The sequence below is a fragment of the Onychomys torridus genome, chromosome 4 (assembly GCF_903995425.1).
Source record: "Onychomys torridus chromosome 4, mOncTor1.1, whole genome shotgun sequence".
In the NCBI taxonomy this organism is placed as follows: domain Eukaryota; kingdom Metazoa; phylum Chordata; class Mammalia; order Rodentia; family Cricetidae; genus Onychomys; species Onychomys torridus.
The window spans coordinates 18,320,052-18,337,505 of NC_050446.1; the positions used below are offsets into that span (position 1 = coordinate 18,320,052).

The following is a 17,454-nucleotide window of genomic DNA, read 5'->3' on the forward strand; positions in this document are numbered from 1 at the left end:
AGCTGTCACAGAAAATTGAAAATAAGATCTGAAACTTAGAGTAACAATTTGTCTGGAGTTACAGATTTAGAGCCATCATTTAGGTGCTACAAAAACCCTACACATAACTAAAGTCATCTAGACACTGGTTTCCAAATTTATTTGTACATAAGAAACATTTAAAATACTTAAATACTGTATAGTTAGAATGGAAAATGATGCTTTGAAAACATTATTTTGAAAAGTCATTGGGTTTATTGTAAAGTGTGAGAAGATGTATAGAAATCATTAATATTTGGAGGGAGATAAAATGGAGACAATGGCGCTTTCAGTCACAACAGTATTTACACTGGAATTAAACATTTTACCTTCAGTAAGCAAAGAAGCAATTTGGTTAATTTGTCTAGGCTTCATAAGCAAAGAAGCAACACAAAATACAGATAAGAAAAGACAAGAGTAGTGCCTATTAAGATAAGGGAAGAATATATATTTAGGAAAAGGGATTGACACGTTAATGAAAGTTATTGTAAATGAGGAATTGAGACTTGACCACTGGACACAGCAAAATCAATCAACTTGAGTCTCATAAGAGCTGTTTCTACAGTACAGTAAAGACAGAATCTTAACAGAAGTAAAGTCAACAGAGAGACAGCTACGGAGGACTATGACAACAAAGATATTTTGAAAGAATGCTGATCCCAGATAAAAGAGAAGGTGAGACAGGGAAATGAACCTGTGACTGACAGATACCAGCATGGGAAGTTTTGGATTTTTTTTTTTTCAGAGAGATTTGCTAGAGATAAATGTCTAGGAAGCTGGTTCTGTCTATGCAGCTGATGATGAGACTAGCATAACTACCTCTGGATTTTTTCTAACTATAGTCCTTTGTGCTACTTAAGAGAGTTGGGGCATGGGAAAGGATGATGGTCCTTACAGGTTGTCAGGAGAAGAAAGAAATAAGAGAGTGAAATATGCACATATGAGAATGATTAAAAGAACAGGCCTTTGAACTTAAGCTGGGAAAGAAAATAGATAAAATCTTTTAGAAAAGTATAGTGGTATTTGCTCCGCCCATGTCTTTGGACTATAGGGCCCAAAGGAAGTGGTGCTTCCTGCTGTTGTACATGACCTCTTATAAGGAGTTGCGAAGGGTCACATGCCCCGTCTACCAGCTCCTGCCTGCGAGGTGGATTCACTCCCAGACAGATCAGAGGATGACTTCTGCTGTCTACTTGATTCTGTATTCATGAGTATATTTTCTCAATTTATATCTTAATAAATTCTGTTACCCATTTAATAAACTCATGTTGATTGATCCTAATAACTGTCATAGAATATGGGATGCTCATGTGACAAAAAGATCCCACAGTCGCTGTAACTCCTTTCCACAGCCTCAGCGGCAGTGGCAGCAGGTTGGCTCAGAGGCTTGTGTGCTTGCTGCAGGTCTGTCTCACTAGCAACCCTGAGCCACTCAGTCCCAACCATGTGGATCTGAGCCACGTGTCCCCACTGGGGTTATTTGCATGACTAAACCCTAACACAGGCAGGCAGCTGTTGATAAATCACAGAGACATGTCAGTCAGTCGCTCTTTGGCTAGTTGACCCACAAGGCAGCAGTTCTTGTAACCATTGATACAAGCATGTGTTCTTCAGTGGATAGAGCACCGGAGAAAGGTGCCTGCACTAAGTGCCCTGCTAGTTCTGTACTTGGAATTGCCAGATTGGGTCCGACCTCCACCTCGTTAGAGATTACAAGCAGACTGTTCGTTTACTTTTAAAATAGTTTAGTGTAGCAGTAGCCAATTCCAGAACACCTTGGGCCGCTGTCCTTGAGAGCACATGTGACTGTCTGCCTGCCTGGTGGCTTCCACCAATCTATCTGAGTACAGTCCTGGTGCCATGCCCCCACTGGCTACTGCTATCACCAGCCATATAGCACCAACCAGACAGGCAGCTCCTGCCAGGTGTGTGACTGCACCTGAGTGCTTTCAGCTCATTGGCGTATTGCCTCATTGTTGTATACAATCTGTTGTAATCCCAGCAACCCTACCTAATGCTCAGAGTTTGCCTGGGTAAGTGCTTAATTGGCAGGAGCCATTCAGGGACCAGAGTCAGCTTGCATCAGACCTATTTTAGTGCTACACCAGCAATGCCTACTAGCCAAGCAATGATACTACACTGCACCCCCAAAAAACCATTGCAAGAACTGAAACACCAGTGATCAATGATTTCATCCAAGGTAAAAGTACTTGATAATTTTATACCTTTAAACTGGTTAATAAATAAACTAATAAAATTATCTTTACAAAATTTGAATATTTCTCAAAACATGACAGAAAATATTATATCACAAGAATTTAAATTTTTTCTTGCTTTTATAATGAATTAATTTTTACAGGACATATATGACCTTCCTGAGATGCATATGATATACACCATTTTAGCATTTAGCATAATAATTCACATAGCATTGAAAAATTGGTTTAATAATAATAACAAAGATTAGTCATTATTGGAACTGATACAGGCTTTACAATGTAGCAATGAAGATTTAAATAAATGGATTATTTCTCTGAAATCTGCTACCAGCATTTACAAGGTAGTAATAAAGACTTAAATAAAAGGTTTCTTTGTTTGGAATCTGCTAACTTACAAGAACTTCAATCCATTAATAATAAATGTACAATAAGTTTTGATTCCATTGGTAATAAATATGACTTAATGGATAAAACAATAACTCTCTAGAGTAATGTTGCTGCTATTCAGATACTTTATAAGGAAGAAAAATTATCATTAACTGATAAAATAAGGGCTATGGAATCATGTGTTTCAGAAGAACATAAAAGGTGCATGATTACATGAAAATCTGGAATTCCTTACAACAGAAGAGATTCACTTACTGCAAGTGACCTTAGGTGCTCAGTTACAAGCTCTAGAAGAAACTCTCAGTTAAGATGACAAAGGATCTAATAGGCAGAAGGAAAGGGTCATACAAGTCATAACATCTCTAGATGGTTCTCATATAATGGCTTATCGTGTCATCATCTGTGAGAAGCCAGCAAATGATAGATATCTTGAGCTCTTTGTGGAAAATATGTTGCAACCTCTTCCTATGAGAGATTTAAAAACCATCAAGGAAGAGGTGGTCACATATGGCATACATTCAACATATGTAAAACAGATGTAAAATATGTGGTCTTTCACAAATAGAATCATACAAGATGACTGCAATAAGTTAATCTCAGCTGTTCTAGAATATAGCCAGCAGTTACAATGAAAAAGCTGGTTGAGAGAGGAAGTAAAGGTCCTAGAACAACAGGGTAAGATCAGAGGTTTTGAGATCTTCTAAGATCAAATTTCTGGTGAGAGATGGGTGCTCTGCTGATAGAAATGTACAAGCTACTTTTGATGAGACTGCAATATCCCTATGCCATACAGCACCTCTAAGTGCTTGGGGGAAATTCCAGAACCAGGAAAACCAACTGAACTATACACAAAAATTTTCCAGTGCTCACAAGAACCTTTTACTGATTTTTTTACAAAGGCTAACCACAGCTATAAAAAAGAAAACAAAACAGTGTCAGACAAAGAACTAACTACAACAAGTATTAACTGAGTCCTTGGAGTTTAACAATGCTAATGCACAATGCAAAAGAATACTTACACCATTAAAGGTCAGGTAAGCACCTTTGGAAGAATTGGTTCAATATATTAACAATGTTGAGTCTTTTAACTATATTGATGAGGCTTGGAGAGGAAAGGCAATTTCCACAGGTGAAAGGAGGCCTCAGGTACTAAATGTTTTAACTGTGGTACACCAGGTCATATAAGTTAGAAACTGTAAATCAGGTGCTCCTAGAAACAATACTACTTCTAGAAATAACCCAAATGGGAGACACCAACCTTCTGGATTATGTAAAAGATGAGGCAAAGGCTGACATTGGACCAATGAGTGTAAATCAATGATAGATATACAAGGAAACACTTACAAGTGGGAAAGATTTCAGGAGTCCTCTTGCAGGCCCCCAAATCAAATGTAGTCCAAACGTTTCCAGCCACTGTGGAGGAAATTCCTCTCCAGGACAACTAAATAATCCAGTGTCTAATGTAAAGAATTATTCTGTGCTAGATGATAGAACATGTCTGATAGATGAATCAAAAGTTTCTAAGTACACAATAAAATGAATATTTTGGCAGACTTCCATAAATAAACAAAGACAAACCTTAGACTTTGAATTAATTGCATTGTTCTAGAGGACCTGGTAAACACAGGCACAGATATGACTATAATTACACCAAAATTGTGATATCTGAATTGGCCTCTTCAAGAGGTAGATGTCCAATTTCTAGGGTTTGGAACCCTATCTCAGGTAAAACAAAATTCAAGATGGTTTGAATGCACAGGGCTAGAAGGACAGAGAGGAAGGCTGAGGCCATATGTGGTAAATGTAGTGGTGAATCTTTGAGGCCAAGATTTTTTACAGCAGGGAATACCCAGATTAAAGTTCCTACAATCTCAGAAAGGGAATACAGACCAATGCCTCTTGCTAGGAATAATATTATAACATACTATAAAAAACAGCCAGCAAACTATTCAGGCTGTACATAAACAGAGCACAACTGCTGTTGAACTTGCAGAAATACCAATAGCCCTAACTTTAAAATGGCCAACTGATAAACCTGTCTGGGTTGGACAATGGCCTTTGACAAAAGAGAAGCTACAAGCTTTAGAAAAATTAGTCCAAGAGTAGTTAAATGCTCAACACATTGAAGAGTCTACAAGCCCTTGGAATTCTCCTGTATTTGTTATTAGAAATAAGTCTGGTAATTGGAGAATGCTGACGGATCTGAAAGCTATTAATAAAGTAATTCAGCCCATGGGCTCACTACAGAATTGGATGCCCTTGTCCACTCTGCTACCCAAAGAGTGGCCTATTATAGTTATTGACTTAAAATACTATTTTTTTACCATACCTTTACAAGAAGAGGATAGAGAAAAACTTGCCCCCACAGTACCTAATTATCATAATTCTCAGCCAATCAAGAGATTTCAAGGGAACATCCTCCCATAGGGAATGTTAAATAGCCCTACCTTGTGCCAATATTTTGTGCAAAAAAACATTGGAAATAATTCATGTGAAAGTTCTACAATATGTAATTTATCAATATATGGATGATATCTTATTAGCTGATTCAAAATTAGGTACCTTAGAGAGCATGTTTGAAGAAGTAAAGAAAGTTTTTCCTTGCTGGGTACTACAAATTGCTCCTGAAAGAATACAGAGGAGAGTCTATTAATTACTTAGGATATAAGATAGAGCTACAAAAAATTAGATCCTTAAAGGTACAACTCAGGAGAGGTTGATTGTGGACTCTTAATGATTTTCAAAAATTGTTAGGAAGCATTTCCAACTCATGGGTTATCATTGGGATACCTAAAGATAGAGTAATAAATTTGACTATTACCCTAAAAGAGGACAAGGACTTAAATAGTCTAAGAGAATTACCAGCCAAAGCTGAGAAGGAATTGTCTCTGGCAGAAAAGAAAATACAAGAAGTTCATGTTGATTGTGTGAATCCAGAACTTAAGTGCATTCTGGTCATATTCCCCTCCAGACACTCCCCTACAGGGATTTTATGAAGAAGGAAGATATATTAGAATGGATATTTCTACTACATAAACCAAGCAAGAAGTTAAAGAGTTATTTGGAAAAGATCTCTGATTTTATTCTAAAAGTGAAATTAAGACTTCTCCACTTGACAGGAATGGACTCTGCAGAAATTGTAATACCTTTAACTGATGAGAAAATTTCATCATTATAGTAAGATAATGAATACTGGCAAAGAGTCTGCAGTAACTTTTTGGGAGAGATTAACAACTGTTATCCCAAAAGCATGAGAATAGAACTCATAAAGAGAACTGAATGGGTCCTTCCTCACATTGAATAGCTAAAGCCAATTTTTGGATTCCTTACATTCTATACTAATGAAAATAAATCAGGGAAAGCAGGATAAAAATCAGGAAACTTAAGTAAAGTGGTTCAAAGTCCATACAACTCTGTACAAAAAGCAGAATTGTATGCCATTCTTATGGTACTAATAGACTTCACAGAACGTCTCAATATAGTCACTGGCTCTCAATACATAGAGAGACTTGTTTGACATATTGAAACTGCTGGATTTATTCCTAATAATATAGAATTAACTCCACTATTCACACAATTACAGTGAATCATCAGAAATATATATATATCACATCAGATCCCATATGGGTATGCCAGGACCTCTATCACAAGGTAATGATGTGATTGATCAGTTAATAATAGGTAATGTGCTAGAAGCCTTAGAATTTCACAAGAAACACCATGTAAATAACAAGGGTTTAAAGAAGTATTTCTCCATCACTTGGCAGCAAGCTAAGGATATTGTAAGAAAATAACCTACTTGTTCCTTATATAACCAAACTTCATTACCTGCATGAAGTAATCCAAAAGGCATACAAAGAAATGATATTTAGCAGATGGATGTGTTTCATTTCACAGAATTTAGAAGATTAAAATATGTACACCATACCATTGACACCTATTCAGGATTTCAATGGGCAACACCTATGAGTTCTGCAAAGGCTGATTCTGTCATTACACACCTACTAGAAGATATGGCAATCATGGAAATACCTGTACAAATTATGACTGACAATGCCCCATCATATGTCTCAAATAATATGAGACAGTTTTCTGCTTATTACTATATAAGCATATTACAGGTATACCACACAATCTCATAGTCCAAGCAGTCATAGAAAGATCCAATCAAACTTTAAAGGATATGCTAAGTAAACAGCAACAGGTAACAATGACTCCTATCAATAGATTGCATAATGCTTTAGTAATCTTGAATTTTCTCAATGAGAAAGGAACAACAGCTTCAGAGAGACATTGGACAAAATAAAAAACTTTTGAACTAAATCAACTGGTTTATTTCAAAGATTTGTTAACCTCAGAATGGAAACCAGGATATGTACTACATTGTGGAAGAGGTTTTGCTTTTGTTCCTGCAGGAGAAGAAAAGCTATGGATACCAACAAAATTAACAAAAATTCACTTTGAACAGGAGAAACCCCTTGAGGAGGAGAAGTAAAATGTGACCAATGTGACAGCTCTATAAGTTGTAGACTCTATGGCTAGCCCTATTGAGACCTAACTATCTAAGCTTTCTTACAGGACTCCAAAGAGATACCATAGACCCTAAATAGCAGAAAGTTATTCTAAGAAAATGATGCCTCAAAATGTTTCATTTTTTTCAGGGTTATAGATGGATGGTAGTAGGGTTGGGGGTGAAAAAAATAAAATTTGGACTCAGTATTCACTTTGAGAGAAGAAAAATGGGAATGGATAGGTATAGGATATTAACATAAATTATTGTATTTACTAGTACACTAATTCAGTAAATATCAGCCTTAGATAATTTGCACTGATATGGATTCTTGTGTATTGATACAAATGTAAACTATTTTTACATTCCTATTTAAGATAATCTGTATATTGATACAAATACAAAATTATATTTGTTGTACTATACAAATATTCCTACTCCTGTTTGAAATATTCTGTATATTGATACAAATGTGATATTATATTTGTCAAACTGTACATATGTTCTACCTCTGTTTAGGATATTTTGTATATTGATACATATTTAGAATTATTGTCATATTGCATATTGCACTGTACATTCTTACATCTCCTTAAGCTATTTTGTGTATTGTCACAATTTTGAGGTCATTATCCTTATATGGTACATTTGTTTTACTGACAGTTTATATTGTTAATGTGAAGACTTAGTCCTTATATTATTTAGGTAGATAAGACATACAGAACTATAGTCACCCCACGATTGTCATTTCTATGGTTATGTTAGATTCGCCAGATTTACAGAAACATGTCAGATGGATAGGCAATCTTCAAACACTTCATAGACCTAGAGAATATGGCATTTATATAACTTAGAATTCTGTTGACGTGAGACATGATTGTTCCTGGCAGCACCCATCTGTACCCAAAGGGATGTTGGGCCTCCAAGACATTTCTGTTTGAAAGTTTGTCTTCTTCTTGACATGAAATGACTTACTGGGCAAGAACTGCCCTTGCTTCGACTGCTGACAGTACGAATGATGTCCTTTCTGGATGAGCAGGACACAAAGAAAAGCAACTACTGAACTCTGCCAAGACAGGGTAAGATGGTCTTTCAAAATTCCTGCTTGTGAAAATGGTCTGTCAGATATTCTAGGCCTGTAGCCAAAATGGATGTTGCAATGGTACTGAGAAACTTTAGGTGACTGTCGAGGCTGCCAGCCATCTCTGTCTATTCTTGCAAGAATTTCAAGAATTGCTTGCTTGTATTTTCTGTTTTCTCAGGTGTTATTATGTTCCTTCTCAGATCTTTGATGGAGATGAAGACTAGATAACTACAGTTACAATCTTCTCATATCTTAGCTAGAACATATTAATACTAGAGTTAGAACTTCAAGACAGAATAGCTACTGGAAAAATCTCGATAATTTGTCATTTACCCGTGTTCTGGACATTTAACATATCTTTCTTGTTTGATGTTATTCTTATTGGTTGTAGTTCCATTTTTGTTTATGTTATTAACCTTTGTTTTTCCTGGACATTACTTGATAATCATTCTTATTATATATAGTTTACATTAAGATTAGAATCTTCTTATTTAGACAAAAAGAGAAAATGTAATAGTATTTGCCCCACCCATGACCTTGGGCTATATGGCCCAAATGAGGCGGTGCTTCCTGCCATTGTACATGACCTCTTATAAGGAGTTGGAGAAAGGTCACATATCCCTGCTCCATGCTCCTGCCTTTGAGGTGGGTTCATTCTCAGTCAGATGAGAGGATAACTTATTTTGTCTACTCCTTTCTGTATTTGTGAGTGCATTTCCTTAGTTTATATCTTCATAAATTCTATTACCAATTTAATAGACTCACTTAGATTGAGTGTAATAGAAAAGGATAGAGAAAATGTAAAACTTATTGGAGTTTAAGCAACAGGAGAATGAACCTGAAAGAAAGGGTGTGGCTAAAAAGAAGCGAGGAGAGAGCCCAAGTGTGAGCCACTATAGTACTCAATGCAAACATCAAAGCATGCTGCTGGCAGGCTGAAGGAGGACACTTCCACTTACAGTACTGGCATCTGTCTCCAGTGTAGTCGGAATGGCAGTGGCAATAAGGCTGGTTCCCAGCAGTCACAACACAGCTCCCACCATTGTGACAAGAATCTTCACACACTGTCTTGCCACAGTTGGGCCCAGTAAAGCCCAGAGCACAAATACAGGTGGGTCTTCCTATTGGAACAAAGCAAATAAAAGCATGCTGTCACCTTAAATGAAACTGTCAGTAGATAAAAAATTAGGGCACCAGGATTCCGGGAAAGGTCTGTCTACAATTTGTTCTGTGACTTTGTTATACCAAGAGCTTTTCAATCTCAGTCAGTCTGTATATCCAAGGAAATAAACATTGCACATATCTGGTATTCAGTTGGGTCAGAACATAGATGTTTTATGAATAACTGTCTTTGTACATTGTTCTTTTTTCTGATGTGTGTCTATTTTTTTAATTATTTTTTTCTCATTCATGTATGGAGCCAGAGACTTTATTTTTGTTATAAAATGCAGATAATCATAATTTGCTGGTTATGTACCACCATTGCTGACTATGCAAAAAGTATCAGCAGACACATGCTTTGGGGAGACATTTTAATAAGTTTAAAAGAGAAATGCCGTGTATAATGGTTACATCTATTAACAAAGTATTTTATTTAACTCAAATAAACACACTAATGTTTAATACATATGTACCCACAGGGACATAATTTGTCTAAACTTGGTATTTACACATGTTAAATAAATTACTGGAAGCCTACTAAATGTTGTATAATTCAACAGTTTAATGTGAATATCACAGAGTAGAACATTCCCTAGATCATCTTTGAATATTTTTCCTCAATCTTTTGTTAGAAAGTAATTTATCACAGTAGCAGACACTCCTTTATGCTTTCCATGTTATATAAAGAAGGAGTACCTCTCTTCCTGGCCTGTCACTAAGCATGAACTGCTTTGGCCAACTTAATGAAAAGGAAAGCATCTATGGTAAACACATAAAGATAAACACACAAGCATAAGTGGCAACAAGGGGATTCATACACAGGGTTCAAGCAGGGCTCACAGCCACTCATCTGACAGTATAAAAGAATGTCTGTGCCACTAAAGTTTAATCATTGGTAATCTCAAGCCAAAATAAAATTCCCTGAAAAATACATGAAACAAGGTTAATGAAAGCTTTAAATATAATAATGATGCAATTGGTTTATATATTGTCATGGATTCTATATCAAACGGTGGTCCATATGTTTAATAGTTTTATTTATTTATTTATTGTAGAATTTCAGGAAAATGCATCTATGAGTTCTGAACCATATGCTGCTGGATCAAGAATGGTAGGACAAGATCAGTCAACTCCAGTACAAATACCAAAGTTCATATGATCCACCCCTAGAGAGAAGCTAGCAGAGGTCAGTGGCTGGTGAGAGAGTAAGAATAAGTTGCTTCCAGAAACAAGCTTTCAAGTAAGTTGTCTATATTTAAAGAAGTATTTATAAGGAGTAAAACATTTTTTAAATAGAATCTACTAGTATTTCTTAATAAAGATCCACAATGTCTTAAGTAATTTTTCTTTGAAAGAATGCTATATCTTTAAAACCAGTAGACATTTAGTCTAAACAAACAAAGTCATACTTATGGGGAACAGCACTACTTTAAAAATAAGTTATTTATAAATGCTGTTTCGTGGTAGATGAATGACTATCAATGCTCTGAAAAAAGGGGATGGGAGTTAGATATTACTAGAGCTGAATCAGTTCTTCATTTTTGTTGCCAAAAATGATTTACTGAATAATAGCAGGAAGTTTCCTTACAGAGGTAATAAACTTCTTTTTCTACTTTTGATATAGAAAGAAAATATTTCATCAGGCAGATTAGTGAATGAAAATAAAAACAGAAAAAGGAAACAAATAGAGTTGTTAAGTGAAGAGACTGATAACTTTGCTATATGACTAAAGAAAACAAGAGCATGTCAGAAAATGAATTATTTCATCCTCTTACTAAGAGGTCATGCATGACTTAGAGAGAAGTAACTCATGCCAAGAGCAATGCAAACGAGACAGAGCCTAGGAGCAGCAGTGAACAAAGGACAAAAGCTAAAGCAATCAGGGGGACACAGGAAGTCCTACACAAATACTAAAGATGGGGAAATTCTATTCAATTTTCTAGATTTTTTTTCTCTCATAGACATCATTTCCACAAGCATTACAGGCTATGTCTATTTCTCTTGGTTTCCCTTGAGAACTTGATGGCAAGGCCCTATGGCTGTAGACCCCATATATTTGAGCATTTTGACAAGGAGAAATAAAGTTGGCACTGACTATGAAGCTTAGTTCCTTCTGGCTAGCATTCAAACTGCAGGAAGGAACTACATATACCATGAGGCCTGGTAAGGATTCTCAGTAGATTGATCCAGCAGTGAACCTGAGAACAGTGGTGACTGAACTGGCAAGATTCACCCACTGCTCAAAAAGTGGCAATAGTGGCATGCATGCTATGGGAGCAATTGACGACTATCTGATTGGATTCAAACCTACTCCACAGAAGTTAGAACCCAGGTCTAGTGCCAATAACTCGGCAAAAAACACATAGTTGGGTAGGCTTTAATGGAAAAAAGAACAAAGTACTATTATTTTGTTAAATGGGCAAATAAGCTGTCCTGTGAGTTCTTATCTTTATTCCTGTAGATTAGTGTATCTCTCAACTCTAATCAGAAAGGCTTCTTTTTGAAGTAGATGGTGATTAACAGGGAGATTCATAACTAATATACATGCAGTGAATAAGGGACTATGGATTAGTTATAAGCATTAGAATTAACGGGACGTTGATATCACAAACCTACTCCAAAGACTCAAATGATTATAGAAGATGCACTAACTAAAAGTGTGTTTATAATGAAATAACATTTGTCAGATAGGAGAGTGTGGTTGCACATATGAACTCACAACTGAAACTACATTGTTGTAGAACATTATTTTAAGGTGTGTTACTTTTGTTTATATTGCATTTGTTTAACTCTGTGAGGCTGTGTTACTGTGCCTGTCTAAAACACCTGATGGTTTAATTAAGAGCTGAATGATCAACAGTGAGGCAGGAGAAAGGATAGGTGGGGCTGGCAGGAAGAATAAATAGAAAGAGAAATCTGGTAGAAGAAGGAGCAAGAGGAGAGGAAGACTTCAGAGGCCAGTCAGCCAGCCAGCCAGCCATGGAGTAAGAGTAAATATAAGATATACAGAAGTAAAGAAAAGAAAAAAAAAAAAAACAGAGGCAAAAGGTAGATTGGGTAATTTAAAGTTAAGAAAAGCTGGCAAGAAACAAGCCAAGCTAAGACTGGCATTTATAATTAAGAATAAGCTTCTTGTATGATGTATTTGGGAGCTTGGTGGCAAGTCTCCTAAAGTAGTAAAAAAAAAAAAAAATACATGCATAAGATTTAAATACATATGTACATGATTAAGCCAGTCAAATTCCCTGCATGGATGTGAGAAGAGCTCCTAAAGCCCTGCTCTATCTGAGAATCCATTGATATCTGATGCCTGATTCAAGAGGGAATCATTTTCTTCAGTGATGAAAGCTATGAGAGGCTACCCACACTTTTGTAGATAGTCCCACATCCAGGAACGAAGAGGCAGCAGCTCAAAGACTCAGAGAACACACGACAAGACAATGTGAAAGAAAAGTGATGGGATGTGGTAGCAGAGAAGTTGAAGGGGAGTGAATTACATCACATTACATGTAGCCATAAATATTAAATAAATACATTTAAAATAATGAAAGAAGCAAATGACAGAGATTTGAAATAAGCAGAGAATCCACACATGTGCTAGATAATCCCTTCAACTCAGAGAAGTAAAAGAATATTTTTGGAGCTTTCTTGTGTGCCATGGACATTTTAAAATCAGAAAAAAAAAAAAAAGTCAAAACTGTCCCCAGGTAGCAAAAGCCTTGCAACACTTAGATTTTAACTCAGTTTTCAGAAATACTACCTTTTCTTCCTTTGAAGAAAGAGTTTCCTTTTGATAAAAACAAACCTTCAGATCCCAGGGTGTACTATCTGACAGGCAACCAAGAGCAATTGTAATAGCCTGCATCATACTGAGGTTCTCTAAGACTCCATCATTGAACAACTTGAAGGAACTGTGAGTTTTGTTTGATAGTATATGGCTGCCTGGAGAACTTTATTCCCTGAGTAAAGTGGGTCCAATTAAACTAAAGCTTCTAAGATTGTACGTTTCAAATGACTTTTCAAGTACCCTAATGTTATTTATCCTAACCCCAATCTCCCATGCATTACTTCATAATACCCTCCCCACTTAACACTCTACCTAATTTTCTCGTTTCTGCTTTCATGGAATCTGTCTGCTAGCATTCCACTCTCTAGAGACCTTTTCATTTAAATTACACAATTCAAATGGTATCTCACTGCTAAATATCCAAGTTAATATTGACACTTTTTAAACAGTACTGTTACATTTTATCCAATTTTAAGCTCTGCAAACCTGAAAATTTCAGTATTAGGAGTATTTGGAATTATCTATATTTACAAATTCATTTGCTCTATTCTACTAAATCAATTTTGTCAAAATCCTGGTTTGCTTTCATAACGGACTTATTTGAAAATATGGAAATAACCAAGCAATAAAAATTCTACCTTAAAGAACAAATATTGTGGAAAATAATACTAAATGCAAATATAACTGCTAATTCCATAAATGTTGTATGAGATACCCTCAGTAGGTAAAGAGTTTCATCAACTTATCTGTTTTGATATGAAAGAATAATTGACTAATACTCTCCTTTATCCTAATTTCCATTGTTTTTTCTAAGGCAAGTTTTATCTTAAACTCATCATCCTATGAACAGATTATATGAACTAGTGTATCCTTTTTGATGTAATAAATTCAAAATATTTAATTTGGGGCATTTCCCTACATGAATATAGGTCATATATTTCATTATAGTGATCATATTTTAGAAATCTTAAGGAATGAGGAAGATGCATTCCTACATAAAAATTTGAAACAGCTGGGTGGTGGTGATTCACACCTTTAATACCAGCAATTGGGAGGCAGAGGCAGGAAGATCTCTGTGAGTTCAAGGCCAGCCTGGTCTACAGAGTTCCAGGAAAGGCACAAGGCTGCTATGGGATGCATGTCAAATGTGTTGCTCTGATTGGTTAAAATAAATAAAGGGCTGATTGGCCAGTAGCAAGGCAGGAAGGATAGGGTAGGTAGGACGAGGAGGAGGAGAATTGTGGGAAGTGGAAGACTGGATGGAGAAGTTGCCAGCCACCCGCCACCATGACAAGGAAGATGTAAGGCACCAGTAAGCCACGAGCCACATGGCAATTTATAGATTAATAGAAATGGGTTAATTTAAGATAGAATAAGTAGATAACAAGAAGCCTGCCATGGCCATACAGTTTGTAAGCAATATAAGTTTCTGTGTGTTTACTTGGGTCTGAGCGTCTATGGGCCTGGGGGGTAAGAGAGATTTGTCCTGACTGTGGGCCAGGCAGGAAAACTCTAACTACACAAGGCTACACGGAGAAAGCCTGTCTTGAAAAACAAAACAAAACAAAACAAAACAAAACAAAACAAAAACAAAAACAAAAACAAAAACAAAAAAAACAAAAAAACTTGAACATACCTTTCAGATGTGTTCCTTTGGTTAAGTATTGATATTTTCTCTCTTTAAGTATTATAGTTTGCTACAACTACCATATTAAAATTATATCTGATCGAAATCCTAGTCTATGTAGGAATTTTGCAAAAGGCATAACTGTATGTGAATCACGAATGAATAAATCCATGAGTTACCTACTGGGATTTGTTTCTGAAATTAACATTTGTGCAAAGATAATCAGATGCTTTAATCTAACCCCAACCTGATTTAAATATAATACTCATAGGTAAAAATAGGGCCTGTGTTCACTTATATGCTAGTTGTCAGTTTTGTGAACAAGTCTATTGCATAAATTAATAACAATATCAAGTATATCCTAACATTAAGTATATTCACATATTTGAAAATCATAATGCCCTAGATTTTACAATTCCTACAGAGAAGTTATAATTTTAAATGTCAAAACAGATGCAATGAAATGTTCTGGCACACTTTATTTTCATTTAAAAAGAACCTAACTTTAAATAGTAACTGTTTTTTTTTTTCTTTTTAAGGACATTATTTGTACAGTGAAAAAATCCACACCCTTTGGAGTTAAATGAGCATTTTAAATTCTTGAAAAGTAGCAGTTTTGCAGTAGTGTAGAGCAACATGGAATGGAATCACAGCAGTGCATACAGGTCTGAACAACAAGTGTGTGCAGCAATGAGAGTGATCAAGGGCAAGACTGGGAATCTGAACAAGTGACTAGAAGTGGGACAGCCAGGGGAGCCCATAAAGTGGAAGAAACTAGGCACATCTCAAAATGTCTATTGCTGGGTTAGCATTCTTTGTGAACGTCACTCTCAGGAACTTCAAGGCAAGTGATGACAAACAGCAGAACTCTGTCACTCTACTCAAGACAGAACACAGAGCATATCTACAAAGATGATCCTAGTACTGCCATCTACAAACCTCAGGTGAGACTCAATTTAGGAGAATGGTAAAACATTATAACTAACAATGATTCTTTTGTTATCAAAAGCATGACCAAATTGAAGAATAAATATCAGACATAAAGCCTAAATGTAAAAAATGTATTACACATATTAAAAAAAAAACACAATGGATGGGACACAGAAGACAAAGAAGTCAGAAGTATACTTAAGAGATCAAATGTAAAAATTCATGATATAAAAGGAGGAGCTGAGATAAAATCTATACATTTGGCTAGCTCTCCAGTTAAAACAGCCAAGAATTTCCCAAACCTAGAGAAAAATTGCTATATCAAAATGTATAATCATACCCAAAAAAGACCAGAGAAAAACCACTTCATGACATATCATTGTCTAGATGTCAACAACACAAAGCAAAGAAATGGTACTAAAAGCTGTAAAGTAAAAATACTATCTACCATACAGAGTCAGAATCATCAGAATAATATGGTCTGTCAACAGCAATCCAAAAGAAAAAAAGTCCACCATAATATATACCTTGCTCCTAAATTAAATTTTCAACCAAGTTATTATAACCAGAAAAATTACCTACTAAAATAGAGAAATATGGTAATTCAAGACTAACCCAAGTTAAGTATGACAACCAATCCAGCATTGCTGAGAAATTCTTGAATAGTATGCACAAAAGGAGGGAAATATTACACAGAAAATTGATGGTTAAAATTAAGTCCATGGAATTTTTCCAATGGAAAAAACAGAGAACAGCGAAGCAACCAATCATGTCCAACATAGCAAAGCAGTTAAAAATCTAAAATTACTTTGAGAAGAAGAAAACAACTACCAACCAACCAAATAAAACATCAAACAATAGAATCATAAACAATAGACAATACTTCTCATTTATAACATTCAATGCAAATGGCCATAACTCTTCAATTAAAAAGCAAACACTAATTAAAAAGTATGACCCAGTTATCTGTGTGTTTGCATTTTTTTCTAAAATCAATGAAGGAATCTCAGAGGTAAACTAAGCTGTAGATCAAGTAAGATTAATATTATCCACAGCATTCAATCCTACTGATTAGAATACACGTTCTTCTTGCTGACACTTGAAATTTCCTCTAAAAATGTTTGCATTATAAGCCAGTGAACAAGCATTAATTTATGAGTAAATGAACAAACAAAACACAAATGAAATAAGATCTAGAATGTTATCAGATTGCAGTGGAATACAAATGAAAACTAACTGCAATATTAACCTTAAAATTATATAAATGCTTAGAGACTGAACAATATGCTTTGAGTACAGATATGAATGATAAATTAAGATGTTACTAGACTCAAATTTAAGAGCACAAGAGATCATGGGCTTGGCAGTAATAAGAACAGTTGATAGTTGGAAGTTACATTTAAAAAAAAAAATAAAGAGAAATGAAATAAATAACCTAATGGTGCACCTTAAATCTCTAGAAAAGCAAGAATATGTAAAAAGAATAACAATACCAAATGTAGCAGATAGAAAGAAATAATAAAATTGATGTCATAAATTAAAGAAATAAAGATTAAACATCAATAAATAGAATTAATCAGATGAAAATTTAGTTTTTTGAAGAGGTAAACAACATTGAACAATAAGAGAAAAAGGATCCAAATTAATAAAATCAGTGACAAAAGGGAAATTGTCACAACATACTCCAATAAAATCTGTAAGATTAGCATTGAATACTTTAAAAATTGATAT

At 35.3% G+C, this 17,454-nt stretch overlaps 1 protein-coding gene across 6 annotated transcripts in view; it reads right to left on the reverse strand.

The window, feature by feature from the left end:
* Lrp1b (LDL receptor related protein 1B) overlaps window positions 1-17,454 on the reverse strand; it is a 1,919,409-nt gene that overhangs the window by 55,707 nt on the left and 1,846,248 nt on the right. For all 6 annotated transcript variants that reach the window (XM_036183000.1, XM_036183003.1, XM_036182999.1 and 3 more), the window contains one exon: window positions 9,178-9,339. In XM_036183000.1, the coding sequence (XP_036038893.1) occupies window positions 9,178-9,339 (162 nt within the window). The remainder of the gene's footprint in view (window positions 1-9,177; window positions 9,340-17,454) is intronic.